We start from the raw sequence: 20,135 nt of genomic DNA, 5'->3' as shown, positions 1-20,135 counted from the left end.
TTTTTTGCTATTGTTGGAGAAATGTACTTATATGTATTATTTTTTTCTTCACAGAATTTTCATGACAAAGGAACATGTGAGGCAATCTTAAGCCGTGAAAACGCCACCTACCTTCTTCATAGTTATCCCCCATCTCTCAAGATGTCTTCTTCAGAATCTGAAAGTGCATTATCAGCAAAATTCCAGAATCTGAGTCTGTGTGATAAGTGTTCATTAGGGCGACCATGTTGTAGTTCTGATTCTTTCGCAAGTCAGGTAGTTGAAAATACACCACTTAGTAGAAACCTGAACGTGACCGGTGCACATTTTCAAAAAGAGGAATCTTCTCTTTTTAGTCATAGTTCAAATACCCAAGTCATACCTAGTGACAATTTGAAATTTTTACCACCCCATAGTGATAAAAAGTCTGTTGAAGAAAATAGTGTACAAAGAAGTAGTAAGTGCCATTACACAGAAGCTGAAAAGTGTGCAAATACTTCTGAAGTATTGTGCCAAGGTATTACCAGTAATAACTCTCAAGTTTTGCAAGAATGTGCTAGTTTAAGTTCCAGTGTGTTAAAAAATTCTAAGCAGTTTTCTCCCAGTGACATGTGGCTTACTCCACAGAGGGAGGATACATTGTTTCCCCATAAATGGTTTAGTGGTAATAGTGAACCTCATCTTAGGCCTTCACCTGCTGTGTTACCGAGTGGTAATACAGCATCATTTATGACGGCTCATAAGTCTTGCAGTAGATTAACTTCTTTGAATGTTGATTACTCTAATTTCCAACATCAGCCGCAAGTTCAATCCACACCAGTGATATCGAGTAATTTTGAACCATTCCAGAGTAGTAGTAATAATAATAATAACAATAGTAGTAGTAGTAATAATAACAACAACTTAAACCGTCCTAGTCCAGGTAGTGCTGGACATAATAGTGGACATGTTAGGGCTTCTCCTGTTGGTGCTAATCAGGGTGTTGGGCCAAGTACTTGGCAAAGTGAACCAAACATTAATAATTGTAGGAATAATGCATCTGGAAATAATTCTGCAGATGTTCATGAAGGAGAAGATTGCAGACGTGGTGACCGAACTGTAGTAAATAGCTACCAAGTAAATGTTAACTGTAGCCTTAACAGTGGTAGAACAAGTTCGACTGTGAATGTGAGTGGGTCGACTACTCGCACGGTTACTGACAATCGAGAACCCCATCCAAAGGCACGATCTGTGATACATTTGCAACCAGCACCACATTATGCTGGCCAGAATTACTGGGGAGGTGATAATAATACTACTTCTCAAACTCCTGGTTCTGTGTCTACACTCCCTCAACAGCCGCCACGATCATACACATCAGTCAATCTGACTTTGCGACCTCCTTCTTCTGAACCACAACCACCCATTGATATCCATTCTGGAGGCACAAGTCTGATGTACTCTACTTCGTCATATGATCCAAATCAAGGATACCGATCTAAGCTACAAATATGCATCGGTCCAGGTGGAGCAGGAAGTGTATCAGCCATGCGTACTCAGGTCCATGAACCAGGCCGAGCACCTCAAGTTCAGCCTCAAGTGCCACAGTTTGTTCCTACTCGAGAATCATTGTCTAGGGAAGAACCTTTGTTGGAAGTATTAAGGCCTACGTCATCGCTTGCAGAAAGTACTACGGGATCGACTACTTCATCGGAAAGTACATCACTGGACCATTTGGAGCCCATACATATGGATCATTTGCCTGTTGCTACACAGAGTAAGTAACAAGCTGCTTATATTCACAACTCAGGGTATAATTGCCATGAATCCAAAACTAACCAACCATGTATAAAATATGTTTAGATTTAGAAGTTAAGGGGCCATCCATTGAAAGTTGACTAACCAATTGATATAGAAATTACTGAAGATACTTTGTTGTGTGTTGTTCTTCTATTTTAAAGTACATTAAGCAGAAGGGGTATGGTAATCATTCTGTTGTACTGTATGTGATACATTTGCAACCAGCACCACATTATGCTGGCCAGAATTACTGGGGAGGTGATAATAATACTACTTCTCAAACTCCTGGTTCTGTGTCTACACTCCCTCAACAGCCGCCACGATCACACACATCAGTCAATCTGACTTTGCGACCTCCTTCTTCTGAACCACAATGAACTGGCAGCCTTTAAGGGGGGAGACCCAGCTTAACAAAGGAAAAAATTAGGTTAATATTCATTCGATTGTTAAATATGCTACAATTGTTGTTGACAATTGCTGCACATACTCCAGTATTGGCATGCTTCCTGGCAACCAGAAGGACAATTGCTGCACATACTCCAGTATTGGCATGCTTCCTGGCAACCAGAAGCAACTTCAATAATGTCAGAATTTTAATTTAATATTTTAAAATAAAATATTCAAAATTTCCCGCCTTTTTAACAGTATATCACTGTTTCCCTTATAAATTCCAAGTTTATAAGAATTTTCGTACTTTTCCTTTTTTAAAGTGTGTATCAAAACTCCAGCTACAAAATGAACCTCAATCATTAACATAGACTGTGATTTGGATTTTTTGTCGCGTTTTTATTCCGAACACCAGACAATATTAATAGCTTTTTAAATAAAAATGTTATATAAAATCGATTTTAAATCCTATTGATCTGAATGAGGTACAGATTGTAGTGCAACATTATGGGAGGAAACTCTGAAAAAATCATAATTATCCGTGAATCAGTGAGAGAGTTATGAAGGAAACCGTGATATATCGTTAAAAAGGCTGGAAATTTTGAACATTTTATTTTAAAATGTTATAATTAGAATTTTGACATTATTGAAGTTGCTTCTGATTGCTCTTAAGCATGCTAATCCTGGGGTATGTGCAGCATTTGTCAACAACGTTTGTAGCATATATAACAATCGAATGAATATTGGCCTATTTTTCCCGTGTTGAGCTAGGTCTCCCCCTTGTACTGTATGTTGCAAGGGGTGTTTAATCAGTATTAGAATGAACTGGCAGCCTTTAACAATTTACAGAAGTCAAATAGTAATGTAATAGCGTACTTCTCGAGCGCTCATAATTTTAGGAATCTTACCAATGACTTCTATATTATGACAGTGTACAGTATATTCAAAGGATCTTTTGAAATATTACAGAGCTTGGCCTAAAACCTAGCGATTTCATATAAAGGTTTAAATTGCTGTGAAGGTAATATTAGTTTTCAGCTGTACGGTAGACAACCTTTACAAAATTTTCTCCATTGGCTTCAAAAATACAAAAAGAATGAAAGAAAGAAAGAAAGGAACGAAGCATTTAGATTTTTTGTATGAGGATCTCATGATAGTTCATAAATTTGTCATCTGTAATAGCACATCCCTTATTCACACCTGGATGAAAGGTATATTGCTATTGTCTACTGTAGGATGTCTTCATGTCTTAACGAACAAATTGCAATTCCAGGATGCAGTGCTATTTCAATTATGTGACGTCCAACATCATTTTGCCTGTCACGTCTATTTGCGCCTGTACTTGCGTGGGAATCCCGCACGTGATTCCAACCAGAACTAGCAGGCATTGTTGCGTCAGGCGTGGAGAGACGAGGATAGGCGAGTCGAAACGAGGCGGTGTAGTGCTACTGAATGGACGCCAGTGTGTGTGTGTGTGTGTGTGTAATGCGTGGTAGTGGTAGCGGATGAAAACGGTGTGCTTGCTAACTTGGCATGTTCAGTGTGGTTTCCAAAAATAGCAGCCACATTTGGTGTTGGAGCAATGCCAAAACAAACGCCCTAAGCAATATGCCGTACAATATTAGGGCGCTCGACTGGAAAAGTAGAAGATTCTACTTTTTGAAACTTTACCAACGGCTCGAACAATTCGTTATTATTGCCGCATGACGCAAATCTCAGCTGCGCTGACGCAAAACAATTGTTCCTTGTTCGTGGGACAAATATAAATTTTTTTTTTTAGCACCATCACACCTCTTGTCAACAAATTGGTTGAATATTTTAACTATTAAGATGCTTGATTAGCACACACTCGTTTTTACTAGGATCAGTGATGCACGCGAGGAGGGGACGGGGTTCTCGGGTTTAAATCCCCTAATCTACTCCTCCCTTGAACATGTGAACTTCTCTTTTATAATTGAAATATAAGACAATATACTATATAAATAATAATAATAATAATAATAATAATAATAATAATCTATAATATCAGTAAATAACATTTGAATAACCAGTCTTAAATATGCCCCTTCTCCCACCCCGCACAAATATCTGGGTATAGCAGGGACGAGGACACACACACATATATACTCTTACATTTCTTTATTATTAACCGAGGGCTGGCGGCGAGAGCGCCTCATTTTGTTTTTGTCTTGAATGGTGGCCATGATCGTTAAGGCGTTGAGTCTAAACGGTCTGACACCGTGTTAGACGGTTCGAGTTCCGTTGTTCGAAAAAATGTTCACCATCAGAATGTTGGCCGGCATGGTAGTGGAGGTGGTGGTATACAACTTCTAATCACTAGATTGCGTGCCAAAAGCCTGGATTAAATTCCAAACCTCTCCGCCGTGCTCGTACGGAGTGAGGGCATACGACGCTGTTGATGGTAATTCGTCCATCGGATGGCGACATTAAGCCTTTCGTAATCGAAAGTGTGTATACATATTCGGTATAAATAAAGTAGGATATATAACTACCGAGCGAAAACGAAAGTTTTTAGGAAATATGTCAAGTTACTGACCTTGTGAATATCGGTTCCCTCTGGCAGTCGGGCTCACTTTCTGTATAGTCTTTCATTTGCTGTCAGTGAAGTTTTTCATTATCAGTTTACGGGTATGACTTACTGAACAGTAGTAACTATTACGTAGATAGTCTAGTTCTTATAAGGTACAGTCCTTGAATCTTCCTGGATTGAGCTGAAGATCTCTAAAGAATGGCTGACAAAGATTCCTTCGACACATCATCAAGCCACTCAACTTCGGTTGGCAATTTTGTCCCAGAGTATTAGATGAGTATCGCCTGAGTAGGTGGTCACATGGTTGTGTAAATACGTTTTTGTGCTATGTATGTATGTATGTATGTATGTATGTATGTATGTATGTATGTATGTATGTATATATGTGTCCGTATCCGTATTTATTCAAATGAATGGTATTGATTGAATGCGAAAGAATTACTCGTACGTAGAACCCAGTGTACGCTATGATTTTGACCCTCGGCGTCTTGTTAAGACCACTAAAAGTTGAAAGACAGAAGTAGCAGTAAATCAGTTTATTAGGTTCTTCGTTTACCTCAAGTTGTATGTCAGGTTCCTTATTTTATGCTCATTGAATATTTCACTCAGATACCGAACTTCATAAGTAAGACCTTTCATGTCAAACTGTTACCTTATCCCTATATAACTATAGTTGAATCTCTAGACATCTGTATTGCTGGATATCATAAGGAAAATGCATTTACTCAGATTAAGATAGATTTTAGAATTACCAGAAATACAACGACCGAGTGAGTTGGTCGTATGGTTAGGGTCGCATAGCTGTGAAATTGCATTCGGGAGATAGTGGGTTCGAACCTCACTGCCGGCAGCCTGTGTCGGTGCGACGTAAAGCGAATTGTAAGAAGTAAATTAAAAAAAAACACGTTGAAATGTGATCGGATATTCTCGGTTGGCATCGTCTCTAATTGACTCTTCAGGTTTTCGAAACTGATACTCTGTTTCAAGTGGGAAGAAACTGATAACTTCATTGAAAACTCTCAGTCCACAGAGGTTAGATGGAATTTATTGAGGCGTTGCGTTATAGATTTGCTTATGTCGGTGATGAGCCGGCCCTGTGGTCTGTTTCTTGCCCGGATTCCATTTCCGGCCAGGTGAGGGATTCTTACCTGGATCTGAGGGTTGGTTCGATGTCCGCTCAGCTTACGCGATTGATTACAGTTGAGGCGCTATCTGACGGTGTGATGCGGACCCTGGTCTAGAAACCCAAGAATAACGACCGAGAGGATTCGTCGCACTGACCATGCGTTACCTCATAATATGCAGGCCGTCGGGCTGAGCAGCAGTCGCTTGGTGGACCAAGGCCCATCAGGGCTGTTGCGCCATGGGATTTTTTGTATCATGATGAGTGCATTTTTTTCTAGTATCAGGATATATTTTTCATTATTTTCCTTTGTTCCACCTGCTCCTCCCATAATTTTCTTGAGAATGAAATTTGCATTACATACTGTATTTACATTTCGTGGTATGTAATTGGGATACTGTGACCCACCTCTACAGCTTGAAATCAATATACAGTGACTCACATAATTATTCGGACACGTTAGTAATTATAGACTTTGCTACACACTGGCCCTGTATTTCAGAGAAAATATCGTACACGCAAACTAGTTTCTGATAGAACCCAGTTTGACAGATTCAACACGACATTCAAATGTGTACTTTTAGAAAATAGGAGAGAACCAGTGATCACGGAACCTCAGAACGCAGTTAACGTGCTTCAACAAAATTATTCGGACAAAAGTCAGTTGCCGTGCAGAGGTCGTATGTAAAAAAGCTACGGACAGTGCGAACGTAAACATTCAGTGTGTTAGAGTGCTGTGTACAACGTAGGGGAAAATGGGCCGCAGAGGAAGAGAGAGCACAATCGAACAGCAGCAGCTAGTAATTTTTCACCATGCTAAAGGTAAAAGTTGTCGTAAAATTGCTGAAATGTTACAAATGATGAAAAGTACAGTCTCTGATATCTCTGATATTGTCATAAGATTGCGGGAGGAAGATAGGATTGACATCTACCGCATACGGGACATCCAAGAACTTTTTTCTGTGAGGGAAGAGTGTTATATCATCAGAAAAAAATGAAAAAGGCACCCAAGTTAAGTGCTCCAAAACTTGCTACGGAGATTGCCGCAGACACCGGAAAAAAAGTGCATCCCGAAACAATATGGAGAGTGCTCAGAAGAGGTAACTTTCACGGCCCTTCATAAATCAAGTAAATCGAAGAAAGAGAATGCTGTTTGCCAAAGAGCATGTTAAAGAAGACAATAAATGAGTGGTGGAATGACGTTATATTTGTTGACGAGAGTAAATTTAACATATTTTAATCTGATGGCAGATTAACAGTTTGGCGGTGTCCTAATATTGAGCTTCAAGACAAAAATCTGAAAGCAACTGTGGAGCATGGTGGTGGACATGTAATGGTGTGGGGGTGCATGTCGGCGAATGGAGTTGGTGAATTGGTTTTTATTGAGGGTAAAATGGACCGCTTTCAATACCTTAAAATACTGAGGGACAATATGAAAAAGAGTGTCGAAAAGATGGGGATTGGTGAACATTTGAAGTTTTATCAAGATAACGACCCAAAGCATATGGCCTGGAATGTAAGGATGTGGTTATTGTTTAATTGCGCAAAGGTGCTTCATCCTCCCTCTCAATCACCAGACTTGAATGGGATTGAGAATCTTTGGGACAAACTGGATAAAGAAATAAGTAAAACAACAATCACATCTAGAGAATAATTGAAAAATGGACTTCAAGAAGAGTGGCAGAGGATATCTCCCGATTACATCCGGAAATTAGTGCAGAGCATGCCAAGTCGACTCAGGGAAGTAATTATAATGAAAGGAAAGCCCACCAGATACTGAACCCTTACGACCATAAGTAAAACGGCAAGTGTCCGAATAATTTTGTGCAATATTGGTTTTGATTTTGATTTTGTTTTTAATGATTATATTTTCATTAGACGTGTTCATTAGAAGAATGATGGATGTTTAGCTTTATTATTCCATACAGAAACTTGTATCTAATTTATATGAGTGCTTTATTATTACTTAAAGCACTAATACAAAGAAAACTATAATAAATCATGTCTGTCCGAATAATTATGCGAGTCACTGTATTTGTGAATTATCTTTATTTTCCTTCAGATCTACAGTATTTACTACCATTATTGACCCGTTAATGGAGAAAAATGATAATGCCTAACCTAGACAAGCTCTTATACAAACACACACACAAAATAAATTCTCGTAAAATACTCGGCATCTGCTGACAAATGGTCCACGGAAACTCCCTCCCGGAGAACCGATAGCCACGTCAGTACAGCAATTGGATGAACAGACAACAAAAAGGCAAAATTAAAATGGCAAAATAAAAATGAAATAAGGCAAACTAAAATGAAATGAGCAACTGATGCTGATCTACTGAACAGGCAATGATAAGAATAGCGGTATTCTCACGCAGCGACCACCGCCCGGCACGACTTGAGACCGCAAGGCTGCTCACAGTAACAGGATGGGACCACCGGGCGATGCCCACCGCTTGCATGAATCTCTAATGCTGACCAGATGTACAGTGGTTGCCAGGACTCGCGAAGAGGTTCACGAGACTATGGGAAATATGGACTAATAGGATAATTGCAATAGTTCCTTCCAGCAGTGCAAACCGTTTATTGGAGGTCGGTGCTGACCAGTTAACTTGGAAAGGTTACGCACCTGCTAAGGTTACGCAACATGTCCCAGATTTGCTAGCCTGAGTAAGCCAGTCTGGCAATACAATGCCACTCCTAGCGAACCCTGGGAAGATCACCTTTTCCGCCGAGTGCGCTGACTTTTATGTTTACACAGGGCAGTCCTCTACCATTTAAATTACTTAGGGCCGTTTTCCCCAAATGAGTTTAAACTTGGTTTATTTTAATCTGGTTAAAGTCTGAGTTTAAACTAACATTCATTTTTCCCATATTGGTTTAAACTTTGTTTCAAGTTTAAACTTGGTTCAAAGTTAAACCTTCTATATTGTAGGTTTAAACTGATGTTTATATTCAACCTTCTTGACATTTTATTAACGTATCTGTGATTTTCCTAGTAGAAGGGTTAGTGCTGCAGTACTTTAACAGAAAACGTACTAAAATTAGAACGTAGTATTAGCATTAGAAAAATGGAAGAATTTATTGAAGTCTTTGGTTAAATAGGAAATGATTTTGATATTCAAGTGAGGTTAAGAAGTCACATTCCAACAAAAGTCTACAATCTTGGAAAATCGGATGTAACGGAGTATTTTGATGGATTTATAATTCATAAGCGAACAGCAAGGATTGTTTAGTATCAAAGGATTCATTTAAAACGTCATCTGCACGAAATAATGCTATTCCGCTAGAAGCAATGATTCTGGTTGCTTTAAGATATTATAAGATATTATGCAGCAGGTAATTTTCTTATTAACGACGGGGACCACAGGCCTTAAATTGAAGTCTTTTTATAATATTATATAAAATACTGTTGGGGGTATAAATACTGTAATGTGAAGCATAAAAATATTCCTACATAAGAGCTGTGATACGTCCTCTCCCCATGCGGTATCTGATGGCTATGGTCGTTAAAACGTTAGGTCAGCATCGTCCAAAGCTGATTAGACGGTTCAAATCCAGTTCATCAAAAATATTTTTACCATCAGAATGTTGGCCGGCACGGCAGGAGAGGTGGTGGTATGCAATTTCTAATCACTAGATCATATATTTATAGGATCAGAAAAATAATAAAATGTTTCTCTGGCACGGCAGGAGAGCTGGTGGTATACAATTTCTAATCACTAGATTATATATTTATAGGATCAGAAAAATAATAATATGTTTCATCGTAACTATTGCCAGCATACCAGCAAAAGAAATATTAATGCAATAGGGGGAAGAGTATTATGCATACAGTACGACATATTGCGAACTTGGTTATGTTATAAACGAATATAGAATCAAGTAATACATCTCCAAATAATATATTTTCAGTGGTTTGTCTGCTGGATCCGAGGTTTGTGAGATTGATCCCGGCCGAGGGCGATGGATTTTAATAGGAGATAGATCCCGAGCATGCTTCGAATTTGTTTACTTGAAATTCACATAAATGTTGATTTTCTGAGTTAAGGAATACCGTATTGCTGAAAGACTAGGAATTTAATATCTCATCGTTCCCGTGTGTTCCGTAAGACAGTACAGACATCAAAAGACACATATTAGGCCCACGGTAGGCCTAAAGCATGGCAGAGAAAAATAAGAAATAAAAGTGCGTTTCAAGAAATTGTAGACAGCAATGGCTAAAATTATACGACACAACACTTCGCACAAATGTAAACAATTTATTTATCAGTAACGCTAATATCACGCCGAATTTCTTCTTTATTCACTACGTACGAAAGCATTAATTCGCCACAAACAGCTGATATTAATACAAAAATGTCGGTCATTGAATTACTTCACTCTGATTGGTCAATTCCAATCGACCATGCCTTCGACTATCCCTTCAGTGCAGCCAACGCTAGCGCAAACTTGACATCATTAATTTAAACGGGCGAGCTGTCGTTTAAACTAAACGAGTGTCAGAAATTGGTGGAGAAAATGGACGCAAGTTTACACTAGGTTCTAAAGTTAAACAGGTTTAATTTATAGCAGGTTTAACTCGATTTGGAGAAAATGGCCCTTAATGTCCTTACTACACTTAATCTGCTGAGCTGTCCTATCTGTTTTACCACACATGCACTGTACTACTTAGAGCTCCAACTTCATACTCAGCTGCGCAATAAGAAAGCAATCCAACTTTTCCAACTCTTCAACTAAATACTCTGCGAAACAACATTACTCAAAATCAACCCCCACACTAAAGATTAAATTTACTATACAGATATATATTACCATATACCAACTTAACTATAAACATACCTCTGAAACACTCTTCGCCATTAAGTTCACTCTACAAACATCTACTATCATGTACCATCAACTCCACCTCATTCACCTCCTCTCCTTAACCGTAAACATACCACCAAAACACACTTCACCATTGAATCTAATAAACAAATACATCCACCCTATACCAGCAACTCCACCTCATTCTAAACCTCTTCCTTACCATTACTACGTAATATTTCACAATCGTTATACATTTTACGTACATCACTAATAAATACATACAGTTCAATACCTATCATAAACACAACTCCAAATCACATTTTACCAATGAAAAAAAATGAAATGGCGTATGGCTTTTAGTGCCGGGAGTGTCCAAGGACATGTTCGGCTCGCCAGGTGCAGGTCTTTTGAATTGACTCCCGTAGGCGACCTGCGCGTCGTGATGAGGATGAAATTGTGATGAAGACAACACATACACCCAGCCCCTGCACCAGCGAAATTAACCAATGATGGTTAAAATTCCCGACCCTGTCGGGAATCGAACCCGGGACCCCTGTGGCCAAAGGCCAGCACGCTAACCATTCAGCCCTGGAGCCGGACATTTCACCAATAATTTCACCATCCAAACACCAACCACAGTGGAACTCCGAACTCCTAAACATATTTACTTAAATACCATAATACCTTCACACTTTTCTCCACCCTACCACCACATATACCTAATAACACACTTACTGTAACAATCCAGTTACACCACTCCCAAACTCCACATTAAATTACAATTAAATGACTTCCTCACTCTTAGCTCACTTACAGTTAATATACACACACTAAAATACCTCCTCGTATCATTTTTCACTATACTGTATACACAAGGCACTAGACATTTCACATACAATTACCTCTACACATTTCTCCACCCACATCTACCTAATAACACACCGTAATAATCCATTTACACCGCTCGCAAACTCTACATTAAATTACAATTAAATGACTTCTCTCTTAGCTTACTTACAATTAATACACATACAGGGCACTAGACATTTCACATACAGTTACCTCTTACCAAACATATACCCTTCAAAATCACGATCAACATCTCTGTTCACTCTAATACCGTACTCTTATATCCATTATAACTACTATAATAATTAACCACTCACACTACAGCCAAATACAGCTTGCTAATTTCAACTTACATACTACATACCAATTACACCTTTACACAACTACCTTTTTTTTTTTTTTTTTTTTGCTTTACGTCGCACCGACACAGATATGTCTTATGACGACGATAGAAGAGGAAAGGCCTAGGAAGTGGAAGGAAGCGGCCGTGGCCTTAATTAAGGTAAGCCCCAGCATTTGCCTGGCGTGAAAATGGGAAACCACGGAAAACCATCTTCAGGGCTGCCGACAGTGGGGCTCGAACCCACTATCTCTCGATTACTGGATACTGGCCGCACTTAAGCGACTCCAGCTATCGAGCTCGGTACAACTAACATAAAGACACCACTCTCACTCTTCATGTTGCCATCCTAGCTTCTGCAACTATTCGCTTACTTCTAACTTTATTAGCGTTTTTGCTTCTTGTTACAATACCCTCATAATGTCACTTAAGCTTCTGCTCCTCCCTCCGTTCATATACAGCTCTAATCTCTTCATGTTTACCTCTGACCATTCCTTTTTCCTCTGTGCCTCCGTTTCTATACTGCATCCACTCTGCTGGCTTTCCTTGTCTCTAGCTGTGTTCATAGCCGTATCCCTAGACCTCCCTATTCTCGTCCCACTATCCACTACTCCTTCCTTATCACTGTTTATGATCACACTTTCACTTAGCACCTCTCCCTGTCTTTCTTCTCTCAGCTTACTGCTTCTCTTATTTTCCTTACTGCCTTCCCCGTCTTCTCCAATATTGCTGTCTATAACTTGTCTATCTTCCCCACTAATCACTATACTCCTCTCCGTTAATTCCTCTTGTTTCATCTTTTCTTCTAGGTCCATCAGTTTAGTCACATGCCAAGTTCTGCTCCAGCTGCCATTTGTCACTACTACTGAAACTGTCCCCTGATAACTGCTCTCAATCTTTGGCGTCTATCTCGTATCATATGTTTCTTGAGAATTTTTGGATTCCTGATCCCTTCACTTCCCACGTCCCTCTTAATCCATATTTTTTTCTCTCTGAATGTTGCCCCCATTTCCAATCACAATATCGGCCATCAACGTGGAAAGCAGTTGATCTTTAATAGGCCTGTTACCTCTAACTTTCCCTATTCTCTGCACATCGTCTATGTCGACTTCGCTAAAATTGATTTTCATTTTCCCCTGAATTAAGTCCACCACTTCATAAATTGTGAGCACTTTGTCCTCCCTCTTCTCGTCAGGTACGCCATGTATAAATAGGCATTTCTTCCTTCGATTTTGAATACTGGCTTCCACTTCTGCTTTGAGTTTCAGCGTCTCCTCTTCTAATCGTCCTATTTTCTCCCTTAATGCTTCAACTTCTTCGGCATTGTTCCTCACTTGGGATGTTGTGTCGTCTGCCCTTTCTTGGAACCATTTCTTCATTTTGTCGAACTCCCTCGTTTGTCCTTGTATCATACTTTTTAGTTGCTCGAAAGAGCAGACTTCTTCAACGAACTGTTTTACTACCCTTCTGATTGCTTCCACGTCTTCCCAACTCATCTTTCCACTGGAAGTCGGACCGGGGTTCAGTTCAACTCCCCCAATCCATAGCATTACTATAATCACCACCGCTGTCAGCATCAATTCTCTTTTCATTCCCATTTCCATTCCACACCCTGCTGGTTTCACTTCTTTCTTCCCTGCCAACTTCCTATGATCGCCCTGTATTGCTCCACACCAATCATTATCTATAAACTCTTCACTAACCCCCTGCGGGTGGGGGACGCACATGAAGAATACACCCGCGGTATCCCCTGCCTGTCGTATGAGTCGACTAAAAGGGGCGACCTAGGCGCGGATATGGATTGCGATTTGGTATAATGTGTTGGACCTCCTGTGGATGGGAGGGGTTAAATACATTCACAGGTAATCCCTGCCTGTCGTAGAAGGCGACTTAAAGGATCATGTGGCCATGGTCCCCTCTTTATTTTTTATTTATTTTTTCCGAGGGTCAGATGTAGACCATTTCCAAATTTTGATGTGCGTGCTGCCCGGAGATGGGCCTCTTACGTGTGCGATTACGCCCAAAAGCCCGCAATTAACCACCCAGGACTCTTGCGGGTGGGAGCGCCATGTACCTTGGCAGTAGTATCCGCCTGACAACACAGGTCCCCGCACAGCCGAATGCCAGAAGGACATATTATTATTATTATTATTATTTTATTTTTCTCTATATTTAGTGCTATGTAGACGCTATGGGGTACATGCTATTGCGGGTGACTGGAGGGATTCCTAGTGCTCATTGCCTCAGTCATCCCGTATTAGGCATCGTCCAACATCGGACCCCGGGCAGTATCTGCTATGACCAGGTGGGTATTGCCTTGGCTGCTTGGTTCGGCTACAGAGACCCCTGATCGGAGTGGGTGGCATTCGGGGAGGAAGTTTTCGGGCATGGCTTGCAAACGAAGTCGGCTCTCTCAAGGTGGTCCCCCACCTAAGTCTTTAACTTTTGCTTCCCTGAGAGGTTCAACTCCCTGCGAACATGCGCAGCGTGAAGGAATGGGATCTAGCTTCCCTGGTCGCTACCAGAATCGATGGGCATGATTTTAATCTGGTAAAGTCGATTATGTTTAGTAGACACATTGAAGGCGTCTACGGCAAACTTGAGGACCTCAAGAAAATGCGCAACGGTAGTTTACTTATGAAGACTCGTACAGCACTGCAAGCTGATCAGTTGCTTAAGTGTGACCACTTTGGCGAAATCCCCGTCAAAGTGGAGGAGCATAAGTCCTTGAATCTGGTTCGCGGAGTCATCTTTCACCGCGACCTTATTTTGAACACTGACGACGAGTTGATGGAAGACATGAAGAACCGTGGCGTGACACACGTCCGGCGCATTATGTGCAAGGTCAACGGTGAAGACGTTGCCACAGGTGTCTTCATTGTCTCTTTCAAATTGTCAGTGTTACCAGAGAAAGTCAAGGTAACAACCTATCGTTGCGATGTGAGGCCGTACATCCCGCCTCCTATGCGATGCTATCAATGCCAGAGATTCGGACATATGGTATCTCGCTGTTCGAATCTGTCTGTATGTAGTACATGTGGACGAGTAGCTCACGGCGCGGAGGAGTGCACATCCCCCTACAAGTGCACTAACTGTTCCGGTTTTCATTCTCCTCGGGTTCGGAACTGTCCGATATATCTGAGTGAGAAGAAGATCCAGGAGATCAAGACCCTGGATGGTCTTTCCTACCAGGAAGCGCGCCGTAAGTTTAATTCTACGAATACACATGCCCATACACTCGACTATAGCATGATAGCTCAGAGTCTTCCAGGTTCGTCATTTACAACATCGTCACCTGTGCTGATCGCTGCGCCCCAGGCGACTGTTGCTGCTCCCAGCAACGTCGCAAAGAGTAAAAGCTCGAAGGGAGGGACCACCCCACCTTCAACCAACCAGAAGTCTGTGCCGGCTGGTAATTCCCAGCCCGTCTAAACCAGAAAAGAAAGCGAAGAAAAGGTGCCCTTGCTGAGCGCTCTCGCACTTCCCCTGCGAAGGAGAAGTCATGCCCCCCATCTGGGGGTTTGAGTCTGCGCCAGGAGGTACTCCTGCTCCCAAACCTGCGCGCTCTCGTCGTAGGGGACCTGCTCGCCCCCGAAAGGTGTCGAAGTTCTGCGCGGCATCCCCACCGTCTGTTGATGACGGGATGGATGCCGCGCTGTCCTCTGTAGATGTTGATAGTGTTTAGGCTTGCGAGCATTTTGTCGCTCATAACCTAACACTCCTTTTATAGTCCACACTATGGCACTGTTACAGTGGAATTGCAGAGAAATAACTTACATCACCCAAGTTATTCTTGCGGCTGCTGAGGAGTCCATTCCATTCTTCTCGGAGACTCCTCGCCGAAAACTCGTTCCTTGCTGGAACGATGAAATAGCAGCAGCTATTAAAGAACGCCGTCGCGCTCATATGCGTTACCGTAGACAGCCTACTCTGGCCAACTTGGTAACATTTAAGAAACTCCGCACTAAGGCGCGAGTTCTTATTCGACAAAGTAAGAAGGCTTCATGGGAGAGATATGTGTCGTCTATTACGTCACATACTCCATCATCTCAAACGTGGACTAAGCTTCGACGGATTTCGGGTATCCAAGGATCATCTCCTGTACCGGGAATTTCCATTGCAGGCTGTATCGCCACTGACCATCTCGCGATTGCTAACCATCTAGCTAGTCATTTCGCTGATATATCTGGCTCCGGGAATTACCATCCTGACTTCCTTGTTCTGAAGCGGGAGGCAGAACGTCATCACCTTAGTTTTGCCACCCAAGCTTCAGAGGACTACAACGTGCCCTTTACGGAATGGGAACTCCGCAGCGCCTTCACGTTTTGCAAGGACACGTCTCCTGGACCGGACAACATCCATAAGCAGATGTTGAAACACCTTAGTGATGATACTCTACTATATCTCCTTCGTGTGTTCAACCGAATCTGGATAAAGGGTGATTTTCCGTCTCAGTGGCGAGAGGGCATAGTCATTCATGTCCTCAATCCTGACAAAGATCCTAAGTATCCGGGAAGTTACAGACCGATTTGTCTTACAAACTGCCTGTGTAAGCTATTTGAGAGGATGGTAAATCGCCGACTCATGTGGTGTCTGGAGAAACAAGGACTATTGTCCGAGTACCAATGTGATTTTCGAGCCGCTCGATCCACCACTGACCACTTGGTACGCCTGGAAAGCTCTATCCAGGATGCGTTTCTCCGCAAACGGCACTTGGAAGCTGTTTTCTTTGACTTAGAGAAGGCCTACGACACCCCATGGCGATATGGTATCCTTTCAGTCCTGCATCAATGGAGATTCCGTGGTAACTTGCCGGTATTTATTGCAAATTTTTTGTCCCTCCGTCTATTCCGTGTCCGAGTAGGGAGGACATATTCGCAATACCACGTTCAGGAAAATGGAGTCCTACAGGGATCGGTCCTTGGTGTCACTCTGTTCGCGATTGCCATAAACGCTATTGTCGCTGCTGCTGGTCCAGCAGTAATACCGTCGCTATATGTGGACGATTTTTCTCTGCACTATAGCTCGTGCAGTATGGCAGTCGCAGAGCTACAATTACAGCAAGCTATTAGGAGGGTGGAGCAGTGGACCTTAGAACAGGGCTTTCGGTTTTCTGCCGCAAAGACCTGTGTTGTCCACTTTTGTCGTCAATGTGCTCTTCACCCCCATCCTGAGCTTTATTTAGGAAATGTCGTTCTTCCAGTTGTTGACAATTACCGATTTCTTGGGCTCCTTTTCGATAGTAAATTATCGTGGGAGCCACACGTGCGGCAGCTAAAAGTGCAATGCACCAAGGGGCTTAATCTCTTGAAGTTTCTTAAGGCTAGTACACACCAAGCGACAAAGTCGCGGAACACGTGTATCGCGACAAGTCCCGGGGATGTCCTGCGACAATTTTTCCGTGTTTGGGACTGTCGCAATACAAAAGTTGCAAGTCGCAGGTCTCCCATTCGAAATGGGATACATGATACAAATTTTGCGCAACATGTGTAGTCTGGACGTGTCGCGAGACGAAGTCCCGGGACACGCCGATGCCAGTGTGCAGATAGCCGCCACCTGTTGCTGTTGTGTTGTGTTTCGTGTTCTGTTGTTTTGCGATGGAATCTACTCTAAAAATTATTGAGGATTTACAGAGGCGGTTGCTCGAATATATGAATTTTCGGTTAACGGTGAGCATATTGCTTATAAACTAAAAAACTGCGGAAAGAGTCCAGTGGAAATTTCATTATCTCAGCGTAAAATTGATGATATAATAATTAAATTGCAAATGGGAAAGTACAGCACAGACCAGTCAACTTGGGCAACGCTGGACTTATTAACCCATCCAGTCAATAGTTCATCAACAACAACCCGTAGCATAAATATCAATCACTCAGTCTACTCGAGTTCCTTTTCACTATCTTCCGGAAGTGTCCCTACTCCAGATTCAGATGCGATGGGACAAGACCAAACAATACATACTTTTTAACCGCTTTTAAATGATGAAATACCACTAAACTTGTTGCCAATATTGCGTAAGATGGGGGAAATAATTCATTCATTATTAGTTATTATTAGTTATTATGTTCAGCATTTTTTTTTCATTAGCGCGGACAGTATTGAGTCAATTTATTGTTACCAATATTGAGTTATTTTGGACACACATTTCTTTCATTATTAGATATAAATAAATTACGTATATAGTAGGTAAATAATTTTTTTATTATATCTTACCTTTACACCCCTTTTTCAGAGAAGTAATTAGGGTCTCAAAGACTTCTGAAACGGTACGTGAAATAGCTTGTTTTGAAATTCGAAAGGTATACTTTAAGCTGGTAAAAGATTCACCGGTATTCGGGATATAGTAGGTTCGAACTCCACTGTCGGCAGCCCTGAAAATGGTTTTCCGTTGTTTCCCATTTTCACACCAGGCTGTACCTTAAGGCTACAGTCGCTTCCTTCCAACTCCTAGCCCTTTCCCGTCCCATCGTCGCCATAAGACCTATCTTTGTCGGTGCGACGTAAAGCAACTAGCAAACATAAAAACAAAAAAGATTCACCCCTAGCAAGGAACCGCAGAGTGACAGCTAGCCTCACAGAAGCAGAAATGGTATCCCGAAATACAGTCTGGTTCTCTAAAATCTTTCCTTCAACCATTTACAAAAGGATTTCAAAATCGGTTGAGTTCATCCATTCAAAATTACGATATTCCATGCCATCTTCTAATTTCAATCTTCCAAGACGATTAATGTCGACGGCAATGTCACCCGAAAAAGATTTCTCCTCCAGTACCGCTAATTTTTTTCTTTTTTTTTTCTTTGTACGGACAATAAATAGTTTAAGCACAAAAATTAAAAGTACATAAAGCAATTTCTTGCGCCATGTCGCGCCGATTCCTGTGGTGCTCTACAGATGTGGACGCGGGACATTGTATCGCAACAGTCTAGGGACAGTGTCTCCCAACTGTCCCCATACAATGTCCCGCGACTTTGTCGCTAGGTGTGTACTAGCCTTTAGCAGCATTAATTGGGGAGCGGATCGCACAGTGCACCTACGATTCTATAGGGCACATATTTTATCCGGTTAGACTACGGCAGTGCAGCACATGGCACAGCAAGACCAAGTGTCCTTTCCAAGCTGAACAGCATCCACCACAGCGGGATTCGTTTGGCGACGGGAGCTTTTCGAACAAGCCCCATAGCTAACCTGCTCGCTAAGTCTGGTGTGCCGCCTTTACATCTGAGGCGCCAGCAAATGCTTCTTACCTATGCTGCTAATTTGCGACAGATGCCACTTCATCCAAGCTATCCTTGCGTGTTCAACAATGTCAATCGCTTGCTGTACACTGCTTGTCCTCGAGCAACGCGGCCAATTGGAATACGTTTGGATAGCAGTTACAGGTTGTTTGACGTACCTTCGATTCCTTGCCTTGTCGGACAACCAAGTGGGGTACCTCCGTGGGTCGTTCGACGACCTGAAATAATCCTGGATCTGCACACTGGCCCGAAGGAAAACACGTACCCTTCGATTTATCGGAGGCTCTTCCTGTCCGTTGTTGGCCGCTATCCAGGTTCAGTCGTCGTCTACACGGATGGTTCAAGGACAGATACGAAGGTGGGCTGTGCGTTCGTTGTCGACAATGATAGGTTTCTTTATGTTCTCCCGGAAACCTGTAGTGTGTACACAGCAGAGCTCTATGTTATCTGTGGAGCTCTGCGGTACGCACTGTACAATGAGCGCCGACACTTTCTTGTGTGTACTGACTCCTTGAGTTCGCTCCAGTCTATTGATACCTGTTTCCCTCGGCACCCTCTGGTGTAGCGGATCCAGGACCTGCTGGCCGGGTGTTCGGATGCCGGCATCAGAATCATGTTTCTGTGGCTCCCAAGCCACATGGGCATAGAGGGAAACGAGTTAGCAGATCAGGCTGCCAAGGAGGCAGTTACACTGCCCCCGTTGCCTTTCAAGGTTCCAGCAAGTGATATTCGCTCTCAGCTGAGACATCTGGTTATGTCCCATTGGGAGATGGAGTGGCAGGCCATTCCACTTCCCAATAAGCTGAGAGCGATAAAAGGAACAACGAAAGTATGGAGGACTTCCCTTCGGGCTTCGCGGAGGGAAGCCGTGGTATTATGTCGTCTTCGGATCGGCCACGGTATCGTGACTCACTCGCATCTTTTGAAAGGAGAACGCCTTCCGGTGTGTACCTGCGGCGACCATCTTAACGTGGTACACATCCTTACGGAGTGTATGGACCTGGTCGATCTTCGCCGTAGTCTTAACCTCCCGGGTACCATCTCCCTTATCTTGCGAGATGACGAGCAGCCAGGAGACCT

General features: G+C 42.2%; 1 protein-coding gene across 7 annotated transcripts in view; it reads left to right on the top strand.

Moving 5' to 3' along the window:
• Positions 1–20,135, top strand: part of LOC136857197 (TGF-beta-activated kinase 1 and MAP3K7-binding protein 2) — a 517,262-nt gene that overhangs the window by 171,630 nt on the left and 325,497 nt on the right. For all 7 annotated transcript variants that reach the window (XR_010858511.2, XR_010858512.2, XM_067135661.2 and 4 more), the window contains one exon: positions 55–1,735. Coding sequence is in view for 5 of the 7 variants with exons in the window: in XM_067135661.2 (XP_066991762.2) it covers positions 55–1,735 (1,681 nt within the window). In the remaining 2 variants the exon portion in view is untranslated. The remainder of the gene's footprint in view (positions 1–54; positions 1,736–20,135) is intronic.

Source organism: Anabrus simplex, chromosome 1 (genome assembly GCF_040414725.1).
Source record: "Anabrus simplex isolate iqAnaSimp1 chromosome 1, ASM4041472v1, whole genome shotgun sequence".
Lineage (NCBI taxonomy): Eukaryota > Metazoa > Arthropoda > Insecta > Orthoptera > Tettigoniidae > Anabrus > Anabrus simplex.
Note: the sequence above shows the minus strand (reverse complement) of the source record. Positions and strands in the feature narration are given on the sequence as shown.